Genomic DNA, 18,728 nt, shown 5'->3' on the forward strand with positions numbered 1-18,728 from the left:
ACTAAGAGTGAACGAATTAAGCTGATCATGAGTTTTTCGAGCCGGTTCAATAAATATTTGATTTATGTTTGTAATTATTGATATTTAATCGAACTCGAACATGTCCAGATTTTTTTGCTAGTTGAGCTCGGGTGGGTTCAATTATTTTGTTCAAATTTCATTAGTCGTTCGAGGATTTTAATATTATAATAGTATAATATAAACTATGTATTAAATAAATGAACTTGAAGTTTTCCTATTATTGATTATCGAGAAATATTTCGAATTGACTCGACTATACCACGTCAAGGAAACAAATTCGAAAATCAATTTTGAACTTAAACATATCCATTTTAAGCTCTAATATTTGGTAAAAACTTGTGTGAGACGGTCTCACGGGTCGTATTTGTGATACTGATTTCTTATTTGGGTCATCTATGAAAAAGTATTATTTTTTATGCTAGAAGTATTATATTATATTGTGAATATGGATAAGGTTGACCCGTCTCACAGATTAAGATTCGTGAGACGGTCTCATATGAGACCCACTCCTAATATTTTATCCGGTGTCGATTAAGTTCACCCTATTATATAAAATTTATTTATATATGTGTTCGATACTTCATGTTTATCATAATATATTTGTAACTTGATAAATAAAGTATAGATTTGTATACCATTCAGAAAAAATCATTCAATACCAATATAATTTTTTTATACCAGATCTTATATTATTATGAAAATTTTCCCTCTAAATAATTAGTTAATAAAATTAAAATTTTCATCACTTATTGTTTAAATTATTAATTATTTTAGAAGTCTTAAATATCAGAAAATTAAAGAGAATTGTCATTTAAATTAAATTAAATATAGAATTTCATTTCATAAAAATGGATGAAGCTAAAGGTGACGAAATTAAAGTACAATAGGGTATGACTGTAAATTCTTTAAGAAATGGGGTCAAGTTTTGAACTAAATTTCAGTAATTAGCATTTGCCCGAGAAAAGCTGAAGTTCACTCGGCCAAGAAATGGCAAAATCCAAGCATAAACCTCTTCTGGTCACAAAATTAGTAATTGGAGTGTTCTTTTCACTTATCCAATCTTCAGTGGCTGAAATCATCTTCGAGGAGCGTTTTGATGGTAAGTTCTCTGATTCTTTTGCGTTTTTTTTCCTGGTGTTTTTGAACTTCCGATTTGGATTTGAAATACTCAATCATGTGCTAGTTGCCTGTGGCTAAATGGATGCTGGGTGAATATTTGGTTTATCATGGATTTCAGTTTAAATCTTTGCTGGGTTTACAAGCTTTTGGGTAGTGATCGTTAGTATACTTTTGAAAAGATTTAGTGATATTTTTTTAGTTTGTTATTTTGAAACAGATTAAGTTTTGTGATTTTATCATATGCTTGCAGTTTGCTGTTTGTATTTGTAGAGTAAGTGAACTTGGAGAGTGAAGTCAACTTAATTATTTTTTCTTTTGGAGCTTCTGTTAATGAATTTGCAGGAATAAATTTCTTAATTTATATTAGAAATTTTTGGCACCTCGAATCTCTTTAAGATATCATGTTAATAATCTGAAACTTATTATTATTATTATTTTTTTGGATTTTGGGTGTGTATATTGTGTTAATATTCTCTCTTTTCTGTGGAAAAGATGGATGGCAGCGTGGGTGGGTGAAATCTGATTGGAAAAGAAGCGAAGGGAAAGCCGGATCCTTTAAGCACACTGCCGGGAAGTGGAATGGTGATCCTGATGACAAAGGTTTGAGTTCCTCTTTGAGTATATTTACTCTAATAATAATGGATTTGGCTGGAAAGAATAGTGTTATGCATGTGAGTATTGGTGCAATATGTGTTTCAAATAATGCATTTGATTCCGTTTAATAGATTTGAAGGGTCAACTTAATAAACTAAGTTTGAAGCAGTAATATAAGAGTAACATTGTTGTTTCTCTCGTTTTTGGGGATGTAAATATGCAATCCCCAACACTCCCAAGTTCGTATGATTATAATTTTCTCTGGAGACAAAAAAAGTTGAAAATTTGTCAACAGTTTTAGCAAATATTTTAGTCATCAGATAGGTGAATGGGTCTAATATTTCTGGCTCCACCTCTTCTGAGAGAACTTTTCTCAAGGTAAAATCTCCTGCATCTCTGCGCCAGCAAACTGAATAATTCTCCAAAAAAAGTATAAACTGAAAATATCACAGCTTTCTGGTCATGACTTATGGATAGTATTATCCTTGAAAGGTATTGCCTCAGCATGAATCTTTTGGTGACTTGATAAATCAGTTTCATCCGCCTGTATGGTTTTGATGTTTCATGTCTTTTTTATTTTCCCTTTACGCATTAAATGTCACTCCATAAATGTGATATACGACACGATGACCCATCATCGGCTTGTTTCAGATTGTCATAATTCCTCATTTCCTTTCAGGTATTCAGACGTCAATTGATGCTAGGCATTCTGCCATTTCTGCTAAGATACCAGAATTCAGCAACCAGAATAGAACCTTGGTCGTTCAGTATTCCATTAGATTTGAGCAGGACATAGAATGCGGTGGGGGTTACATAAAGCTTCTTTCAGGTTATGTTAATCAAAAGAAATTTGGTGGTGATACGCCATACAGGTATGATAGCATAAGGTTTTATGAAGACGCTGAAATATATCCAATTTTGTTTTTCTTCCTGGAGTGTTTTCTAATATTGTACCTTTTAATTTCTCAGTTATAAAAAAACTCATTTAGTTCGTATCTTAAAGTATTATTCGACAGTCTAGGCTCTAAAACAGCAGCAATTGGTACCTCATGGATTTCACCTGCTGATTTCAGTTACTCAGAAATTTTGGACGCACTTTTTATGTTTTTAGTTGTTACACCTTAGCGATAAAAAAAATTTACACTTGTCTTTATGGTTGTTCAATTATCCTTTCTTGCATCTATTACGATGTGATCACAAGTTGCTCGCTTTACTCATTAATCTGTAATAAACGGTATTGCTAAAAAATAGAGTCCACTATTCTTGTCTTGTTATGTTTGAAAAGGTATATGTGATGCGGTGGAGCTATATATTACTTTTCTGGTATATTAATCGTTTGAAACTTATATTTGTCTTCAGTTTAATGTTTGGACCAGATATATGTGGCTCACAGACAAAGAAACTTCATGTCATACTTTCCTATCAAGGTCAAAATTACCCCATTAAGAAGGATTTGCAATGTGAGACAGACAAGTTAACTCATTTTTATACATTTATTCTTCGGCCCGACGCCACATATAGCATTTGGATTGATGGTCGAGAAAGAGATTCTGGAAGCATGTATACAGATTGGGATATCCTGCCTCCCCGCAAGATTAAAGCTGTGAATGCGAAAAAGGTACTTTCATATCAGATCCTCCCAGTACTTTTAAACCAAATTATTTCATCATCGATTGCACATCGCCTTTTGCTTTAGACCAATTTGAATTAAGTGTATTTATCTCTGCATAAAAATAGCTACATTTTTTTCATTTGGTGTAATCTGAATTTTGAGTTTCTTTCTTGTAGCATCTTTTCAAATAAATGAATGAAAATAATATAATTTGATGGTATTTTGTTGTTATATGCGCGTCTTTTTATTTGAAATCATTGTGACAGCCTGCAGACTGGGATGATAGAGAATATATTGATGATCCAGATGATGTCAAACCTGAGGTAGCGTGACTTTGTAGCATGGAGTTCAATTTCAGCAGAATATATATTTTTTTGCTAAAAAATTATGTTTTTTATCTGCCATGTTTCAGGGATATGATTCCATTCCTCAAGAAATACCTGATCCAAAGGCAAAGGAGGTACTCTATCTACTAAAAGGCTAGCTTTACCTTCCACAAACTTGTTACATGCCAACATAGTTGATGATAATTGTCATTGTTATTTGGCCATCATGTGTGTGCTCCCTCTACTTGAAATTGAAATCAGAATTGACTATTTTTTTCAAGTATTGGTGACAGGATTGGAATACTAAATATTTTTTTTTTATTTTTTCATGAGCAGCCCGATGACTGGGATGAGGAAGAAGATGGAATATGGAAACCAAAAAAAATTCCAAATCCAGCATACAAGGGACCATGGAAGCGTAAGGTATCACGAAATATTGTCAACATCGTTTTGCAGAATGTAGTCACACTCTTCTGTGATCACATCGATGACTCCTTTCTTTTTTATTAAACAGAAAATCAAGAATCCTAATTATAAAGGGAAGTGGAAGATTGCTTGGATTGATAACCCTGGTAAGACTGCAAATGTTGTACATTTGCTCAGTCACCTCCAAATATTGTATCTGAATTTTAAGATTAGTTTTTATGTTTGGCTTTTCTCAATCAGAATTTGAAGATGATCCAGATCTTTACGTTCTAAAGCCCATCAAATATGTTGGTATCGAAGTTTGGCAGGTGATCTTAGCTTGCAGAATACGGTGTTGCTTTATTCAGCCTATGTAACCCTTGGAAAGCAATACGTATATACTGGAATCAGATTTGAAATTATAAAGACAGTTGTATCTTTGATATGATTTTATTGTCATAAAAATTTTCCCAGCAAATGGGTTCTGATATATGTTCATTAATATGCCATGGTTGAACCATCTAAAGCGTCATTGTTTTATGTTCTAAGTTGACTAGTGTTTTGCATTATTTATTGTTGACCTGGTGTTCCATTTCTCTCTCCCTCAGGTGAAAGCAGGCTCTGTTTACGACAACATTCTGATTTGTGATGAACCCGACTATGCAAAGCAAGTTATAGAGGAAGTATTTTCCAATAGGGAGGTGGTTACTGAGCTCTTGTCTATCTAGAAAGCACCTCTTCATCACAAACAAATCTAACCTACCATTCATTATATGGTGTTGTTTTCTTGTAAATTAGATCGAAAAGGAGGCATTTGAAGAAGCCGAAAAAGTGAGAAAAGCAAAAGAGGACGAGGTTTGAGCCAAACCCACTGCTCCAGTCCTTTCGTTTCGAATTGCTAGATCGAGTTCTGAAATATTTTCCTGACCTTGTATACAGGAAGCTCAAAGAGCAAGAGAGGAAGGTGAAAGGAGGAAAAGAGAAAGGGGCTATGAGAGAAGGCACCGTCACAGGGAACCACCCCGAGATAGATATAGGGTTAGTCTCGCTTACTCAGCTATTCGATTTGTGGTAGAATATCTAATTTCTCAGTGTTTTCCTTTTTTTTGTGCAGCGTCGTGATGATTACTTGGATGATTATCATGTAAGTTTCTCAGTTTTTGCATTATATTGAACAACACGATGATCATTCAGTTTGCATTGGTTATCAATCCAACCTTTTAAAAAAACACCTACTAACTATTGATATTTTCATACTCCAATAGATCCAAATAGGAAAAACCGGATTCACTGAATCATAACCAAAGAATCTTTTGTTTCAATTTTGGTTTATTCATTTAGTTCAATCACTTTGGTTTACAAAGAAAATCCAAGCAAACTGACGTTTTTAAAGATTGATGACCCTAGTTATCGAAATAACCGAATCAAATTACTAATTTGGTTATATCGGTTACTTACTGAAAACTAGTCGAACACATTTAGTAGTAAGTGTGCTTGAACTCAGTAATTTTCTGTTTTTTAATGTTTTGCAGGATGAACTTTGAGATGGCGCCTGTGGCTCATTCTTGTTTGAGGCCTTTCTCCAATTACTTATTTTTCCCCTTCCAATTCTATTTTTCAGAACTAAAGTCTGACACCATTGCATGATGTATTGGAGTGCCTCATTTGAAATCAAAGCAAACAAGGGGGCGGGCGGGTCATATTTTTCTGTACTATCAACTTTAATATTTGGAATGAGGCCTTTGGTATGATAACAATAATGATAGAAACGATCTATTTTGACTCTTTTCCCCATTGATTAATAAGGTGATNATATTAAAAAAATTCGAAAAATAATAAAAAAGTTTTTTTTATAAATAATTAATTATGCTAAATTTTTCTATGTCCGAGATACAACATCCGGTTCATCCTCATTTACGGAGGATTCATTTGAAATAAACGTATTATTAGAATATGAGGTAGTTCCATATTAATTTTTTTTATTAATTCAAGTAGAGAGTTCATGCCAATAAACATTTCAGTATAAATATGGAGTATAATTGTCGCGTAAGTAGGTAACGAAATTCTCGTGAACAATGTATATTGATGCTTTAGCCTTAGTCTCATGAGTTAATTTCTCAACAACTTTCATAGTTATATAAATCGCATGGGTTGATTGCTATCTATAAAATATTATTAAATAAGTTTGGAGCAAGTTTTATCGAAAGTAACTTTGAGTACGTTTTAGCTCAGAAAATAACATTCGAGTTGGTTTGGTACAAATTTAAAATATGATCTAAAGAAAATAACATTCGAGTTAGTTTGACACAACTTTAAAATATGATCTAAGGAAGAGTTAGAAGGCAAATTTGAACACAAATTCAAAAGTTTTGATAGAAAAAGCTTTGTAAACTTTTTGGATTGTAAGATCAAATAACAAATTAATGCTTTTATGGTCAAATCTTTAAACACACAGAAAATAAAAGGATGGAAAATGAATACTATCATTTTGTAGTGCCAATTAGTAACATAGCACAAAAGTTTAGGGGCTATGTTGTAATTCCTCAAACATCAGGCAGCCAAAATAATAATCAATTAATTTATTTTAATAAACCAAAACAAACCCTAACAGCTAATCCACGGTCCACCTCTGTTGAGGTAGTTCTGGGAGAGTGAAACTAGGTCGAAGAAGCCATGGATGCGCTGAGGAAACAGCTGGACGTGCTGATGGGAGCGAATCGGAATGGCGACTCGAAAGAGGTGACGCGAAAATACTACGATCGAGATGTCTGCCGGCTCTTCCTCGCCGGAATCTGCCCTCACGAGCTTTTCCAGCTTACGGTAATTTTGCTATTGCTTTTTTTTTTTTTTTCCCCTTTTCGTATTATGAATAATGTGCTGTGACCTGATTTTGCTTCTGAAAGTCTCGAAGTTAGTTTTTACGCATTGCTGCTACTGCCTTTTATTTGTATTTTTTTTTATCGCGGCTATATATTTGTAGTTCTGCGCCTGAATAACTTTCGAAGATTTGAAGAAAATTAAATGTGCTGTGACCTGATTTTGCTTCTGAAAGTCTCGAAGTTAGTTTTTACGCATTGCTGCTGCTGCCTTTTATCTGTATTTTTTTTATCGAGGCTATATATTTGTCGTTCTGCGCCTGAATAACTTTCGAAGATTTGAAGAAAATTACCTAAATGACTTGTCTGAAGTTTGAACTTCCTGCGGTTTCTGATAATTCAAGTTTGCATTTTTTGTTTAATTATTTGAATTCGATGCAGAAAATGGACAAAGGACCATGCCCCAAGATACATTCTTTACCGCTGAGAAAAGAGTATCCTTTTTTTTGTACTTTTGTAATCTATGGTGCACCAGTTAGAATGCTGTTATCACATCGTCCTACCTCTAGTTTGGATGTCCTTTTGTTACTTTGACTTCTACACAGATACGAGGAAGCGAAAGCAAAAGGTCTTGACAATTATGACAAGGACTTGGAGGATACTATAGACAGGCTTATTGTTGAGTGCGATCGTAAAATCTCCAGGGCTTTGAGGAGACTTGATGAAGAGGATGCTAAAGCAGCTATTGCAATCTCTGTAACCGAAGTCACCCAGGTATGTATCTTTTTGCAATGTTTTTCTATGTCTGACCCATTCCTCTTGAACCTTGTAATTATTTAATCTTTTGTCATCTCAGACACCAGAAAATATTGAGTTGTCTAAGCAAATCAAAGCGAAACTAAAGGAGGCTGATCAATTTGGTAAGTCTAATTGTGTTCGTAGTTGGTATTCGCTGTCATTTGTGGATCTTAGTGGGACAGTGATTCCCAATCTTCATCTCGTGATTTGCATTTAAGCCGGAAGGAAGATCTTGAAAGATTTTCCAGTAGCTCAGTATGATGTATGAAATCTTTGGCATTTCAGTGACTTTCATATTTCTCGTTATTTTGAATTTGAATCGAGGCTCTGAGGTGTTAGTAGTGTTTATGTGTTCTTGATGAAATATTGAGCTGTATTTGTTTCTTGCTCCCCCTTGGCCTGTGAAACAAGATTTTATGTCTCTCCCTTCAGAATTTAGTGTGTTCATCTTACCTTTTTAACAGAAACTGATGGAAGCTACTTTCTTATGTCCATGCGAAAGATATATTTGTATTGTTTCTTCATGAAAACTAAAAGTCTTAGTTTGTAACAATTTTTGAAAGAATATTTGATAATTTGAACGAGAACATCTAGGAAACTTTAGATTGGTGCCAAAAATTTGTGCTGCTCGGGTAGTGCAATATCTTTCTGATTCTCTGTTAAATGCTTCCTAGTGGTTTCACTAATTTGACTGTAGAAACTTTCAACATTTATTTATCTGGGTTGAGAGATTGATGGATGTTCTTATTCTTGGGAAATAGATACTATGATTTAATAATATTTTTTGTAGTGTATTTTAGTCTCTTTCTGCAAGGTTCTGTCTTGTAGCAACTGATTTTCTGCATTGTTTTGTTCAGTCTCAAGTCAACATGTTAAACATGCATTTTATATTCACTATTAAACTTGGATTTGAATTCTTTTGATATGTCCAACTTACAAATATGAAGAACATGATATGAAAATATATTCAGGCATTTAATTCGTGACTTTTAGAGTTGATTATACGATGTTTTTAATTTTAATTTTATTTTTGAGTACTGAAAATGCGGTGTAGTTTTACCAACTAGTTTGTTGTAAGATTTGAAAACCAAGACAAGAAGAACCTTCTGTGGGCTGCATATTGTTCTGATGCCTTTATATTATGTCTGATGAAAAGAAACGACAAATGTTAGTGCCGTTAATGATGACAACAACAGCTATGCATGTACTACTTCAAACCTTGAATTTTCCATTTGTGACTCGTAATGTAATCTTATATTACTTGTGATTGTAACCATGGGGTAGACGTATAGTTATTTAGCTGAATGTCTATTAATTTTTTCCTTGATTCAAAATGAGCATTGAAGGTTTGATAGGTTGATAGAAATGAGACACAAGAGAATCATCAGTTTGTGAATAATCCCATCATGGTTTTCCTCTCCTGACCTAAAATATTCCTTTCTAACTTGATCATATGTATAAGTGACTCAAAAAATTACCTCGAATCCAATGAAGAATATGTGAAGCACAAGGAATCTCCCATTTTTTTTCTCATTAAGTTGGTTGTCCTTCTGATATTCATCTGATGGTATTGATCTGATTTTATAGATCTTGAAGGCAAGACAGACATGAAGATTCGAGCTCTGGAAGAGGTTGAAGAATTAAGAATTAAAAGAGCGGACAACCAGGTTTGTCTGATTTAATATAATCCATTTTTTATTTTAACTAGTGATGGTGAACATGGGGTGGGTAAAGTATTAATATTCTATGATGACAGTCGATGCTTCTTTTGGATGCTTTCAACAAAGATCGTGCATCCCTTCCCCAACCCCCCACAAACACTGCGTCTTCCTTGCCTGCAGCTGTCTCAGATCCTCGCATTCAAGAAATGATCAACGAGAAGTTAAAGAAAGCTGAAGATCTTGGTAAGATCTTTCTGTCAATCAAAACATAAATACTATGAAGGTTGACTTCAGAGAATGGACAAGCTTTAAAAATTGATGACACATACTTGATGGTTTATATTTCCAGGATTTCTGAATTCAATTTTCTTATGGTTAACTATACTTCAAGGATCAGAAGCCTTTTTTCTCATTTAGAATGAAGATATGGCAGATTTCCTTGGCATCTACTCTTGATCTCCATTTTTTCCAATGTTAGTGGAACTTGCTTGTTTTTGTGGGGACAAAAAAAAACGATGCTTTAATTTTTTCTTTAATGGACCTGCTCGAAGGATCCTTTAAGTTAACCAATTTATAATGAATTATGGGAAATGATAGTCATGCTGAGAAATGCCACCTCTCTTTTTTTTATCCTTTTTTTAAAAAATATTTTTCAACCTTTCGCTATGATCTGCACACATTTTAAAATATATTTTTCAACCTTTCGCTATGAGCTGCATGCATTAGAGACTGTATTGAATACCAATTTGTTTGTGCATTGTTCAGGTGAACAAGGAATGGTAGATGAAGCGCAGAAAGCTTTGGAAGAGGCTGAAGCACTTAAAAAGGTTTACTTGTACTTCATTGAATATTTGAATTTTGTGTGGTCTGTAGCTCACATACGAAGATATGTTTATGTTATCACTTTTTTTTATCACTCTGTTATGCTTTTACTCGCTGTTATGTTTGCCACTTACTATTTTCATTTCCATTTCACCTGATAAATTTTACTATTTTGATGTGTGTGCTCGAATTTGATTCCTTTTTTGTTGTTGTTTAACCAGCTTCCAGCACGTCAGGAACCTGTGGCAGATCCTTCAAAGTACACAGCTGCCGATGTGCGAATTGTAAGTTAGTCGTATCCGTGTTCTGAATATTTTGTTTCCTTAATCTGTTGACGTCTCCTTAATTCTTCTTTGCTTCTGGATGAATTATATGAACCAGATTTTAATTGTTAAAACTTAGGAGAAAATTGATGGAAAATTCTGGACAAAAGATTCTTTTCCATAATTACGAACTTGTTTGTTTGTTCAAACCTACAAAATTTTGCTATTGTGTATTCACTTTCTAACAAATCATTTCAAATTTTTTTCCATATTTTCCTGTTAGGGCTGCTGTTTCGATTTTGAAAATAAAAAAACAAGTTTTATGTAAAAAAATATGTGATTCTTATGCATCATTCTTGTTTTACAGACTGATCAGAAGCTTCGTGTCTGTGACATTTGTGGAGCATTCTTGAGTGTTTATGACAGGTATATTTTTTCTCAAACTTCTTTGCTGTAGAATGCGATTTGTAGCTTTTAGGAGGAATAAGTAGTTATAAGGCTTTTGGGTGCTTCAGTGTTTGACCTGGAAATTATAACTCCTTGTCACCAGCAGGCTTATGGGCCCAGTTTTACGCGGATAAACTTTTGCAGCTACAGAATGTGCGTTATTTTCTGTTTCATGTTTGTTGATCATGCTATTGTAGATAAAGATTGACCGGCTTCTGTTTGCATCTCCATGACATTGTTGCTTAAACTTGTGACAACAAATGGTGGATCTTCTGTGTCTTTCAGTGATCGTCGTTTAGCAGATCATTTTGGCGGAAAGCTTCACTTAGGTTACATGCAAATTCGGGAAAAATTGGCTGAACTCCAGGTATTACTTCCCAAATTACTATCAACTTAAATCCACTTACTTTTTTTACTTGAATAAATGTGTTGTGTGATAATCAAACATGACATCTTAAAGTAAAAAATTAGCTTTACTATATTCTTTTTAGCAGTATATAATGTGTTTTTTTGCTTGTCAAGTGTAAAAGTTATGTTCTCTATGCTTGTGCTTTTAGCAATCTTATTAATTCTATAGATGCTCCCTGCTGCTTTACTTAAGATGTTATTCTGAACATTTTGCTTCAATTGCTGATAGGATCGTTCAACTCTTTCTATAGAAAATCTCAGTGCAAGGCTTTTGTGAGTTTTTGCTTAAATGGACGCCATGATTATTTAAATGATAAATTCAGGCAATTTTCGCTTTTTAAATGTCATTTTGCATGTTCTAGTCAGCTGCTGAACAATATTTTGAACAAGCTCAAGACATGATGTAGTATCATTAGAATCACAATTGTCCTTGCTAATTGCATGATAGAAATCAAATCAGGTTCTTCACATTCATTTCATCTCAGTGTTTCACTTCATCATTACCCCTTACCGCTGACACTTGTGGAGCCTACACTAGACCACCATGGCACATCCACATGGTCCAATGAGTAGACTTTGTGGTCAAGCCTGCGGCCCTGAAAGATGGAAGTCACAATTTTCTATTTGTTTGGTATATTGTCACATTGGCTAATTATTTTTGCTCCATCCACCGTAGATCATTACACTGAATCAAAATTTTGTATTCTATCCTTCAATATTTATTGCCGCATCTGTGTTTAGATTAGATTTTATCTTTGAATATAAACAGCTTGCATTGAAACTTGATTGTCCGTTAATTTATTAATATCTAAAACCAAAACCATTAATTACTGACAATGCCTATAGAACAATGAAAATATTAAATTTCTCCTTTTGTTGAATCTTAAAGTAAAAGAGAGGGGTGAAGAAAGTATTGATGAATGATATGCATGCTGGAAATAGCAAGGAATTTGTCATTGATTGAGTATGCCTGGTCTTGGTTTAATTTTCTTCTTTAGCCATGTGCTACTTGTGAACTTGTTAATTGTTTGTTAAGTTTACATGAAGACCTTCTGAATAGCAAGTTCTACTTGAGACAAAACCCATTAAATAATGATGGAAATTGGATTTTGTTGAGGAAGTTGGAACTAACTATTTTAGGACTGAGATTATGGAAAAGTGTCCCAATTTTCTGATACCATCATCTGCATTTTTCAATTTCTGATACTCATACCAAGTACCATCATGTCATACACACTACGGCAGTGTTGCTGCATATGGTCTCAGTTTTGATCATGTAGTGAATCATAGGTACATATTAATCAAATCATTCTAAATGTCCCTTTTGGTGTGTATGCATCAGTCACCAGCGAACTTTATCTTTTGCTTGGGAGTTGGTATTATTCCTTGTTATCTGTCGTGAGTCTTGACTCATGACCATAAATTTTTGCAATTTTGGTCTACAATTCCAAACTGTTTTGCAAAAGAAAAATACGTGTGATGAGTTAATTTGTGTTTTTATTGAGTGATAGGAACATATTCTTTTGCAGTTGGGTGTAGAAATACTTGTTTTATCTGATAATTTGGCTCGTCTTGATTATGAGAAGCAGAGGTTGAATGAGTTCAGTATAATTATTTTTTTGAATTTTTAAAATTGATGAAGGAATGACATGTTTTATGTGCATTGATTTGTTTAGATGCCATGTCTAGTATCACGTGTGTGGAATTTAAATTCTATGAAATGTGTTTCTTTGTGATCAATTACCAGGAAGAGAGAGACAAGAAACAAAAAGCCTATGAAGAAGAGAGAAGGTTGATTTCAATATGATCTCTGGCGTTTCAATACAAAATCACATCTGTTTCTTCGCTTACTGGTTGAGTAATATTTTTCTTGTATTGATTCAGATCCAGAGATCAGAGAAGCAGGGATCGTGAAAGGGAATCTAGCAGGGATCGCGATAGAGTTGATAGCCGTGACCATGGAAGGGATTATGACCGCAGAGATCGTGATAGGCACCAAGACCGTGAGCGTGAAAGAGATAGAAATGTTTCTCGCAGCTATGATTCCAGGAGTCGCCGAAGGTCTCGTTCTCGATCAATAGAACGATCAAGGGATTATGATCGCAACAGGTTCTCTACATGTGCCTTGTCTTTGTTTGTTGCTTCTGTTTGCATCACTCCTAAATATGCCTTGTCTGGGGATTAGCCTGTCATTACATTGTTGATTCCTACTATGCTTATGAACTGTCTGGATGTACTTATCTTGTTTATTTATGAATCTGAGGTTTACATCAATGAAGCGTATTTTTACCCATGTTATTATAGCTTGGAGGCATCGAAGTCAAATTTTCTCGTGGATCGTTGCTTTTTGGACAGTAATTTTGTTGCCAAATTAAATATATATGGTGCTTGGTCCCTGATTAATTTTTTATTTTCTAAGTCAGTTTCATCTCGGCTTATTTTAGTATAACAAGTTAGCTTCTAAAAGAGCCATTCTTGTGAAAAATATCAACCTACAAATACTTTGCATTCTCGAGGAAATGGCAGACAGAATTAAACTTCAGGTCTCGAGATGCACTGATTTGGGCTGGCCATTATAGATTTTTTTTTACGTTTAAAGCAAAGATAGAGTAGCTTGTACAAAAACCTGGGTGTCTGCACGATTCCCTTAAATTTTTGGTTCCTCTGTTGTGATTTATTTCCCTTACGCGACTTGCATTATTTCGTCCAAGAAAGGTTAATTCTTGCTGTACCTTCACTTTGTTTCACATTCCTTGATTGTATATTTCGTCAACCTAGCTAGCCACACACACACACACACACACACCCGGTTGCTATTCTTCCTTTTGTAATCAATGAATTTTTTGTCTAAATGTGCCGTTTTTGGTTGCTTTGCAGGCGTCACGACCGATACTAAATACCAGGCGGACAAGCGAAGCCCGATTTCTTGTATGGAAGGGATGTGAAATTTAAGTCTTAGGTTATTGGACAAGATGGTTATTATGCGAAGATAGTGCTTTGTTTTACCTGTTTGAGCTGTACAACTAACAACTGAGATTGGTTTCGTGCGTATTGTCGGATTGAGTTGCATTATGATTACTAGATGATTGCAATTTATTCTTAACTGGGAATTTTCATGTTTGGAAAATGGCTTCATCGGTATATTGAACAAGACAGGATAATATAATACTCATCCGTCTAGTTATACTCATTTCGTCCTACTTATTTAGGTTATATTTTATTTTTCACTCGGCTAGTTTCTATATTTAATGTTATCTATTTTATTCTTTTATCAATTTACTTTTATTAAATTAATATCATTAATCATATGTATAATTGTTTTATTATATTAAAATCTTTATTTAGGAAAATGAAAAAGTGCGTTACAAAATTTATTTTTCCATACTCTTTTAATATGTGTGAAAATATATACAAGTCTAAATGAGTGAGACAAAGTATTATTTTATGTTCCAAATATATAAGATTGTTATCTAACATAGATTAAGAAAATGGTTGAAAAAATAAAATTTTAAAACAAAATTTCTATTTTATTTTATATAATTTCATTTAAAATTTATTTATATGAAATTTATTTACATTTTTACTTATTTTTTTTTTATTAATATACTCTTATTTACTTAATATCTAATTTATGGGACTGTTTTTTTTTTTTAAATCCTAATCCCAAAATTTTAAAATCCTAATCCCAACTAACGAGTCGCACACTAAGTATAAACAATTATATCAAAAAGTGAATTGCATTTTTATTTAACCCCATATAATTTAGAATAAAAATTAGAAATTCTTGTTTTAATTGATCAGAAAAAGATTGAAATGTCTCTTAAATATTTCTAAGCCCGAAAAAATTCATTCGATAAATGATAGTATTATAGCAAGGTTGTACATGTGTTTGAACTGATTATGTAATTATAGATACACTAGTATTTTTAAATATCAATCTTTATATCATATCGTCTATTAAATAAGAAAAAATATTGATACTCACGGGAAATTTATGGTCCGATTCCAGCAAGTGTCACTAGTTCAGACGCAAGTTTCGAAATTGTCCCGAGCCTGAAATCACGAATAAGACCGTTAAAAGAGGGTCGGGAAGGTGTCCCGGCGTAGCCCCTCCGACGCTCAAGTCAGAGACTGGGCATATAAGAGGGAGCAGCTAAAGGTGCTGTTGAAAAATAGCATATTGAATCCTGCTATTGAATCCCTCAACTGTACGCTCAAACCTGGTATTTATAGAAAAATACATGGGTCCTGATGGACTTCCCACCCAAATGTGATCTGGGCCTCCAAGATGTAATCCGGGCCTAGAGGGCCCATGGGGTATCAAATATATTGGGAATTTGAAAATAATTCGAAAAATTAAGTTACTAATGAAATGAAATATGTAAAGAATTACGACATACTATTACTAAATGGAGGAGCATGTGAGATGATAGCAAATATGGTATAAGAGGTACAGAATTTTTATACTTTGATAATAAAAAAATTTTATATTCCATGGAAACACGCAACTACTACTCTTTGACATGCACTGAATAAACCTAGGGTTAATACAATAACCTGAAAATTACGCTAATCAAGTAAACCACATTGAGCAAATTTTGTGCGATAAGCTCATCCAATAATGTGTTGGTAAGAGGAATCAAATTCTTAACTATTGACAAAATATTTACTCTACTAACTTGGATATCCTTAAAAGTTGAAAATATACATTATTATTTACTAGATAGTACATGGAGATGAAGCCAAAAAACAGACATAATTTTTTCAGAAAATGGTTGATGAATATATCAATTGTTTTTTTAATGGCTAGTTTTGGATAATCGAAAATGAATTCGATTCCTCAATCTAATAAAATTTTAACTAAAATATTAATGCTAAAAAGATATCTGTATTTTTTATTTTCCGTAATGATTTCTCATCTTCAATAATTTACTCTGATTTTCTCTCTTTTTTTACGTAGAAATAAAATATGCTAAAATTTCAAAATTATTTTACCCTTACATTTTAAATAATCTATCATATAGAAAACAATAATAATGTTTTAAATAAAATAAAAAATTATTAATTTTCGACAAAATATTATAACCAATATTTTCCTCCAACCGTTTTAAAATTCCCGAAACATGTTTGATGGAAGTGGGAATCCCTAATTTATCTCGGCATTTGTGGAGTCTAAACCCTAACCTGAAATCGAATCCTTTTCCCAAAGTCCCTAGCTAAATTCCCCCCTTTTCCACGCGAACAATTCAAAAATGTCTACGCTCAATCACCCGTTTTTCATCGCATCGTCGATGATCTTAGCGTTAACCGTAGTCGTGGCTGGCGAAAAGCTCTCTCCCAGCGATCCCCACTCCTCGATGGCGAGGTCTTTTTACGACGTTCTTAAGTCGAACGGCCTGCCGATGGGCATCTTCCCGAAGGGCATCTCCGATTTCTCTCTGGACCCCGCTTCCGGCCGGTTCGAGCTACATTTGCTGCCTCCGTCCCCCTGTGACGCCAAATTCGAGACGCGTGTCAGGTACACGTTCAACATTAGCGGCTTCGTCAATTACGGGAAGATTGCTAATTTGTCTGGGGTTGCAACTCAGGAGCTGTTTTTGTGGTTGCCTGTGAAGGGCATCCAGGTGGATGTTCCGAGCTCTGGGTTGATTTACTTTGACGTTGGGGTGGTATTTAAGCAGTTTTCGCTGTCGTTTTTTGAGGAGCCTAAGGATTGTGATGCTGTTGAGGAGGGGGAAGGACGAGGAAATGAGGTCTTTTTCTTTAATGATCACGGGAGGATTGCTGAGGTTTGTATCTCTGTAGATCAGATACTCTCACCGTTAGCAAATCATCCTTTCATATTTTTAACTTTCTGGATTAGGATTTTCAGGTTTTATCAAATCGTTTCGTGCTATTTTAATTGCTTAGTCGTGAGCGATTAATTTATCAATTAGCATATGCAATTGATGTGGTCATTCAAAAAAGAAAATACAATGTTTTGTGGTAGTTAATGAATTGATCGACCCCTGAAAGTTGCTCTCAAGTTTTCATTTTTGACGAGGATTTCGTAGATGAGGAATAATATTCCAGGCACATCATCAGTTTTTAAGCTTAATAGTCTTATTACCAAAGAATCCCATTTCGTTGTATCTAGAATAACGAAATTTTGCTGATTATTTGTGACATTTACCAAGAAAGGGTTTGCTGTTGTGCTGGTTGATGCAGTACGTTTGAGTTTTTCGATAAGATGCATGTTTCTTGAAATAGGTACACAATCTCTATAATACACAAATCCTTTAAAAAAGTCGAGTAAATCTACAAGCCCCCAAACCCATGAAAAGGAATTTCTTTAAGAGGCTTGAGATTTATTTGGTAGAGGTGTCAGCCAGCTAGTGAATTTCCATATAAATATCTTCATTTTGATTACCATTGGATGAGGTGTGTAAGCCATATTATTGTATTTATAAAATAATCACTTTCTTATTGCAGCATGAATCTGGAAATTTGTGGAGAAAACCTTTTGCAGGTGAGGAGCGGATAGCTGATTCATAAGGCAAACACTTTCTATCCAAGTTGAACTTTAACTTGAGCTTTATGCTACGCTTGAAGAGTTGTGGTGATTCACAGTTGCATCATTGAGATTCGAAGGACATGGAGTAGATGCTGATGACATGGTTTGTGTGGTTTTGATGTCTTGAGTTGTATAATAGCAAAGATAAATGTTTGCGTTGCCCTTTCCTTTTTCTTACTTTCTTGTGTATAGGAGTGTCCTTGTGTCCAAGTTTTATGCAATGTGAAAAGTGGATTATATTGTTGAACTGCAAGCTAGCATCATAATTTGTCTATAAGCATGGACAGTTCATGTTTCTTACACTTTCGTTTTTGGGATGTCAAAGTTCGTGCCCTTAATTATTAGGGCTTCGTAGCTCTCCCTCATTCTACAAATTGTGTTGTGTCATTAGTTGGTTGGGATTCTGAGGTAGGAAGAAAGAATCGTGTCAATTATTTTACTCCTGTTACATGCAATCTGGCATTAATTGAGGTTGGCATGGGGCTGAAATATAATGTCACGTGAAACCACAGTTTATTTCATGAGATAAGACGTGATACAGTTGGATTGCTCCTATTTCTCAATTTACCCAAAAAAACAATGTTTAGTTAAACATTTGTTTTTAATATCGAAATTGGTCGACGATTTTTGTACTCTATCTAATATATTTGGAATGCAGAGTAACTGCCTTGGTATCATGACATATTAAATCAAAGAAAAAATTGCAAATAACCGCAAAATGTGAAAATAACAGAAGGTTGTCTACCCATATGTTTATTCTTGTTATTTATTAAAAAAAATCGTACACAAAATCAACTTTTAGTTTTTAATTTAAATGTAATATTAATATTTTTTATTTAAAAATTATTTCATATAATTTTAACATAATTTCTAAATTTTTACG

At 33.9% G+C, this 18,728-nt stretch overlaps 3 protein-coding genes across 5 annotated transcripts; all 3 read left to right on the forward strand.

The window, feature by feature from the left end:
* The first annotated feature begins 935 nt into the window (after positions 1-935).
* Positions 936-5,859, forward strand: LOC140974072 (calreticulin-3-like). The gene is made up of 14 exons (XM_073437294.1): positions 936-1,120; positions 1,633-1,740; positions 2,414-2,606; positions 3,094-3,352; positions 3,613-3,669; positions 3,759-3,806; positions 4,009-4,095; positions 4,187-4,244; positions 4,339-4,406; positions 4,686-4,778; positions 4,876-4,932; positions 5,017-5,115; positions 5,192-5,221; positions 5,610-5,859. Exons 1-14 carry the CDS (start codon positions 1,009-1,011, stop codon positions 5,619-5,621), a joined length of 1,281 nt encoding a protein of 426 aa, XP_073293395.1. The 5' UTR covers positions 936-1,008; the 3' UTR covers positions 5,622-5,859.
* Positions 5,860-6,672: 813 nt separating this feature from the next.
* On the forward strand, positions 6,673-14,395 carry LOC140974068 (U1 snRNP-associated protein usp106-like). 3 transcript variants are annotated; one of them, XM_073437291.1, is made up of 13 exons: positions 6,673-6,897; positions 7,335-7,387; positions 7,499-7,667; positions 7,750-7,813; positions 9,279-9,358; positions 9,448-9,595; positions 10,118-10,179; positions 10,396-10,458; positions 10,805-10,863; positions 11,170-11,251; positions 13,040-13,083; positions 13,177-13,401; positions 14,170-14,395. In XM_073437291.1, exons 1-13 carry the CDS (start codon positions 6,751-6,753, stop codon positions 14,186-14,188), a joined length of 1,215 nt encoding a protein of 404 aa, XP_073293392.1. In that variant the 5' UTR covers positions 6,673-6,750; the 3' UTR covers positions 14,189-14,395. The 3 variants fall into 3 exon arrangements, 1 of the variants encoding a protein (XP_073293392.1); XR_012174713.1 differs by lacking the exons at positions 13,177-13,401; positions 14,170-14,395 and adding an exon at positions 10,988-11,037 and having other exon boundaries at positions 13,040-13,089; XR_012174714.1 differs by lacking the exons at positions 13,177-13,401; positions 14,170-14,395 and adding an exon at positions 10,991-11,037 and having other exon boundaries at positions 13,040-13,089.
* Positions 14,396-16,402: 2,007 nt separating this feature from the next.
* Positions 16,403-18,147, forward strand: LOC140974070 (uncharacterized protein At5g01610-like). Its single transcript, XM_073437292.1, has 2 exons — positions 16,403-17,081; positions 17,764-18,147. Exons 1-2 carry the CDS (start codon positions 16,545-16,547, stop codon positions 17,824-17,826), a joined length of 600 nt encoding a protein of 199 aa, XP_073293393.1. The 5' UTR covers positions 16,403-16,544; the 3' UTR covers positions 17,827-18,147.
* The last annotated feature ends 581 nt before the right edge of the window (positions 18,148-18,728 follow it).

This window comes from Primulina huaijiensis, chromosome 3, assembly GCF_012295235.1.
Source record: "Primulina huaijiensis isolate GDHJ02 chromosome 3, ASM1229523v2, whole genome shotgun sequence".
NCBI classification, from domain to species: domain Eukaryota; kingdom Viridiplantae; phylum Streptophyta; class Magnoliopsida; order Lamiales; family Gesneriaceae; genus Primulina; species Primulina huaijiensis.

Bases quoted from the DNA above. Each gene is read 5' to 3' on its own strand.
- LOC140974068 (XM_073437291.1), top strand. From the start codon at position 6,751: ATGGATGCGCTGAGGAAACAGCTGGACGTGCTGATGGGAGCGAATCGG. The intron at 7,388-7,498 runs GTATCCTTTTTT...ACTTCTACACAG, and splicing joins TCTTTACCGCTGAGAAAAGA to ATACGAGGAAGCGAAAGCAA. The intron at 13,084-13,176 runs GTTGATTTCAAT...GTATTGATTCAG, and splicing joins GCCTATGAAGAAGAGAGAAG to ATCCAGAGATCAGAGAAGCA.
- LOC140974072 (XM_073437294.1), top strand. From the start codon at position 1,009: ATGGCAAAATCCAAGCATAAACCTCTTCTGGTCACAAAATTAGTAATT. The intron at 1,741-2,413 runs GTTTGAGTTCCT...ATTTCCTTTCAG, and splicing joins TGGTGATCCTGATGACAAAG to GTATTCAGACGTCAATTGAT. The intron at 4,779-4,875 runs GTGGTTACTGAG...CTTGTAAATTAG, and splicing joins AAGTATTTTCCAATAGGGAG to ATCGAAAAGGAGGCATTTGA.
- LOC140974070 (XM_073437292.1), top strand. From the start codon at position 16,545: ATGTCTACGCTCAATCACCCGTTTTTCATCGCATCGTCGATGATCTTA. The intron at 17,082-17,763 runs GTTTGTATCTCT...TTCTTATTGCAG, and splicing joins ATCACGGGAGGATTGCTGAG to CATGAATCTGGAAATTTGTG.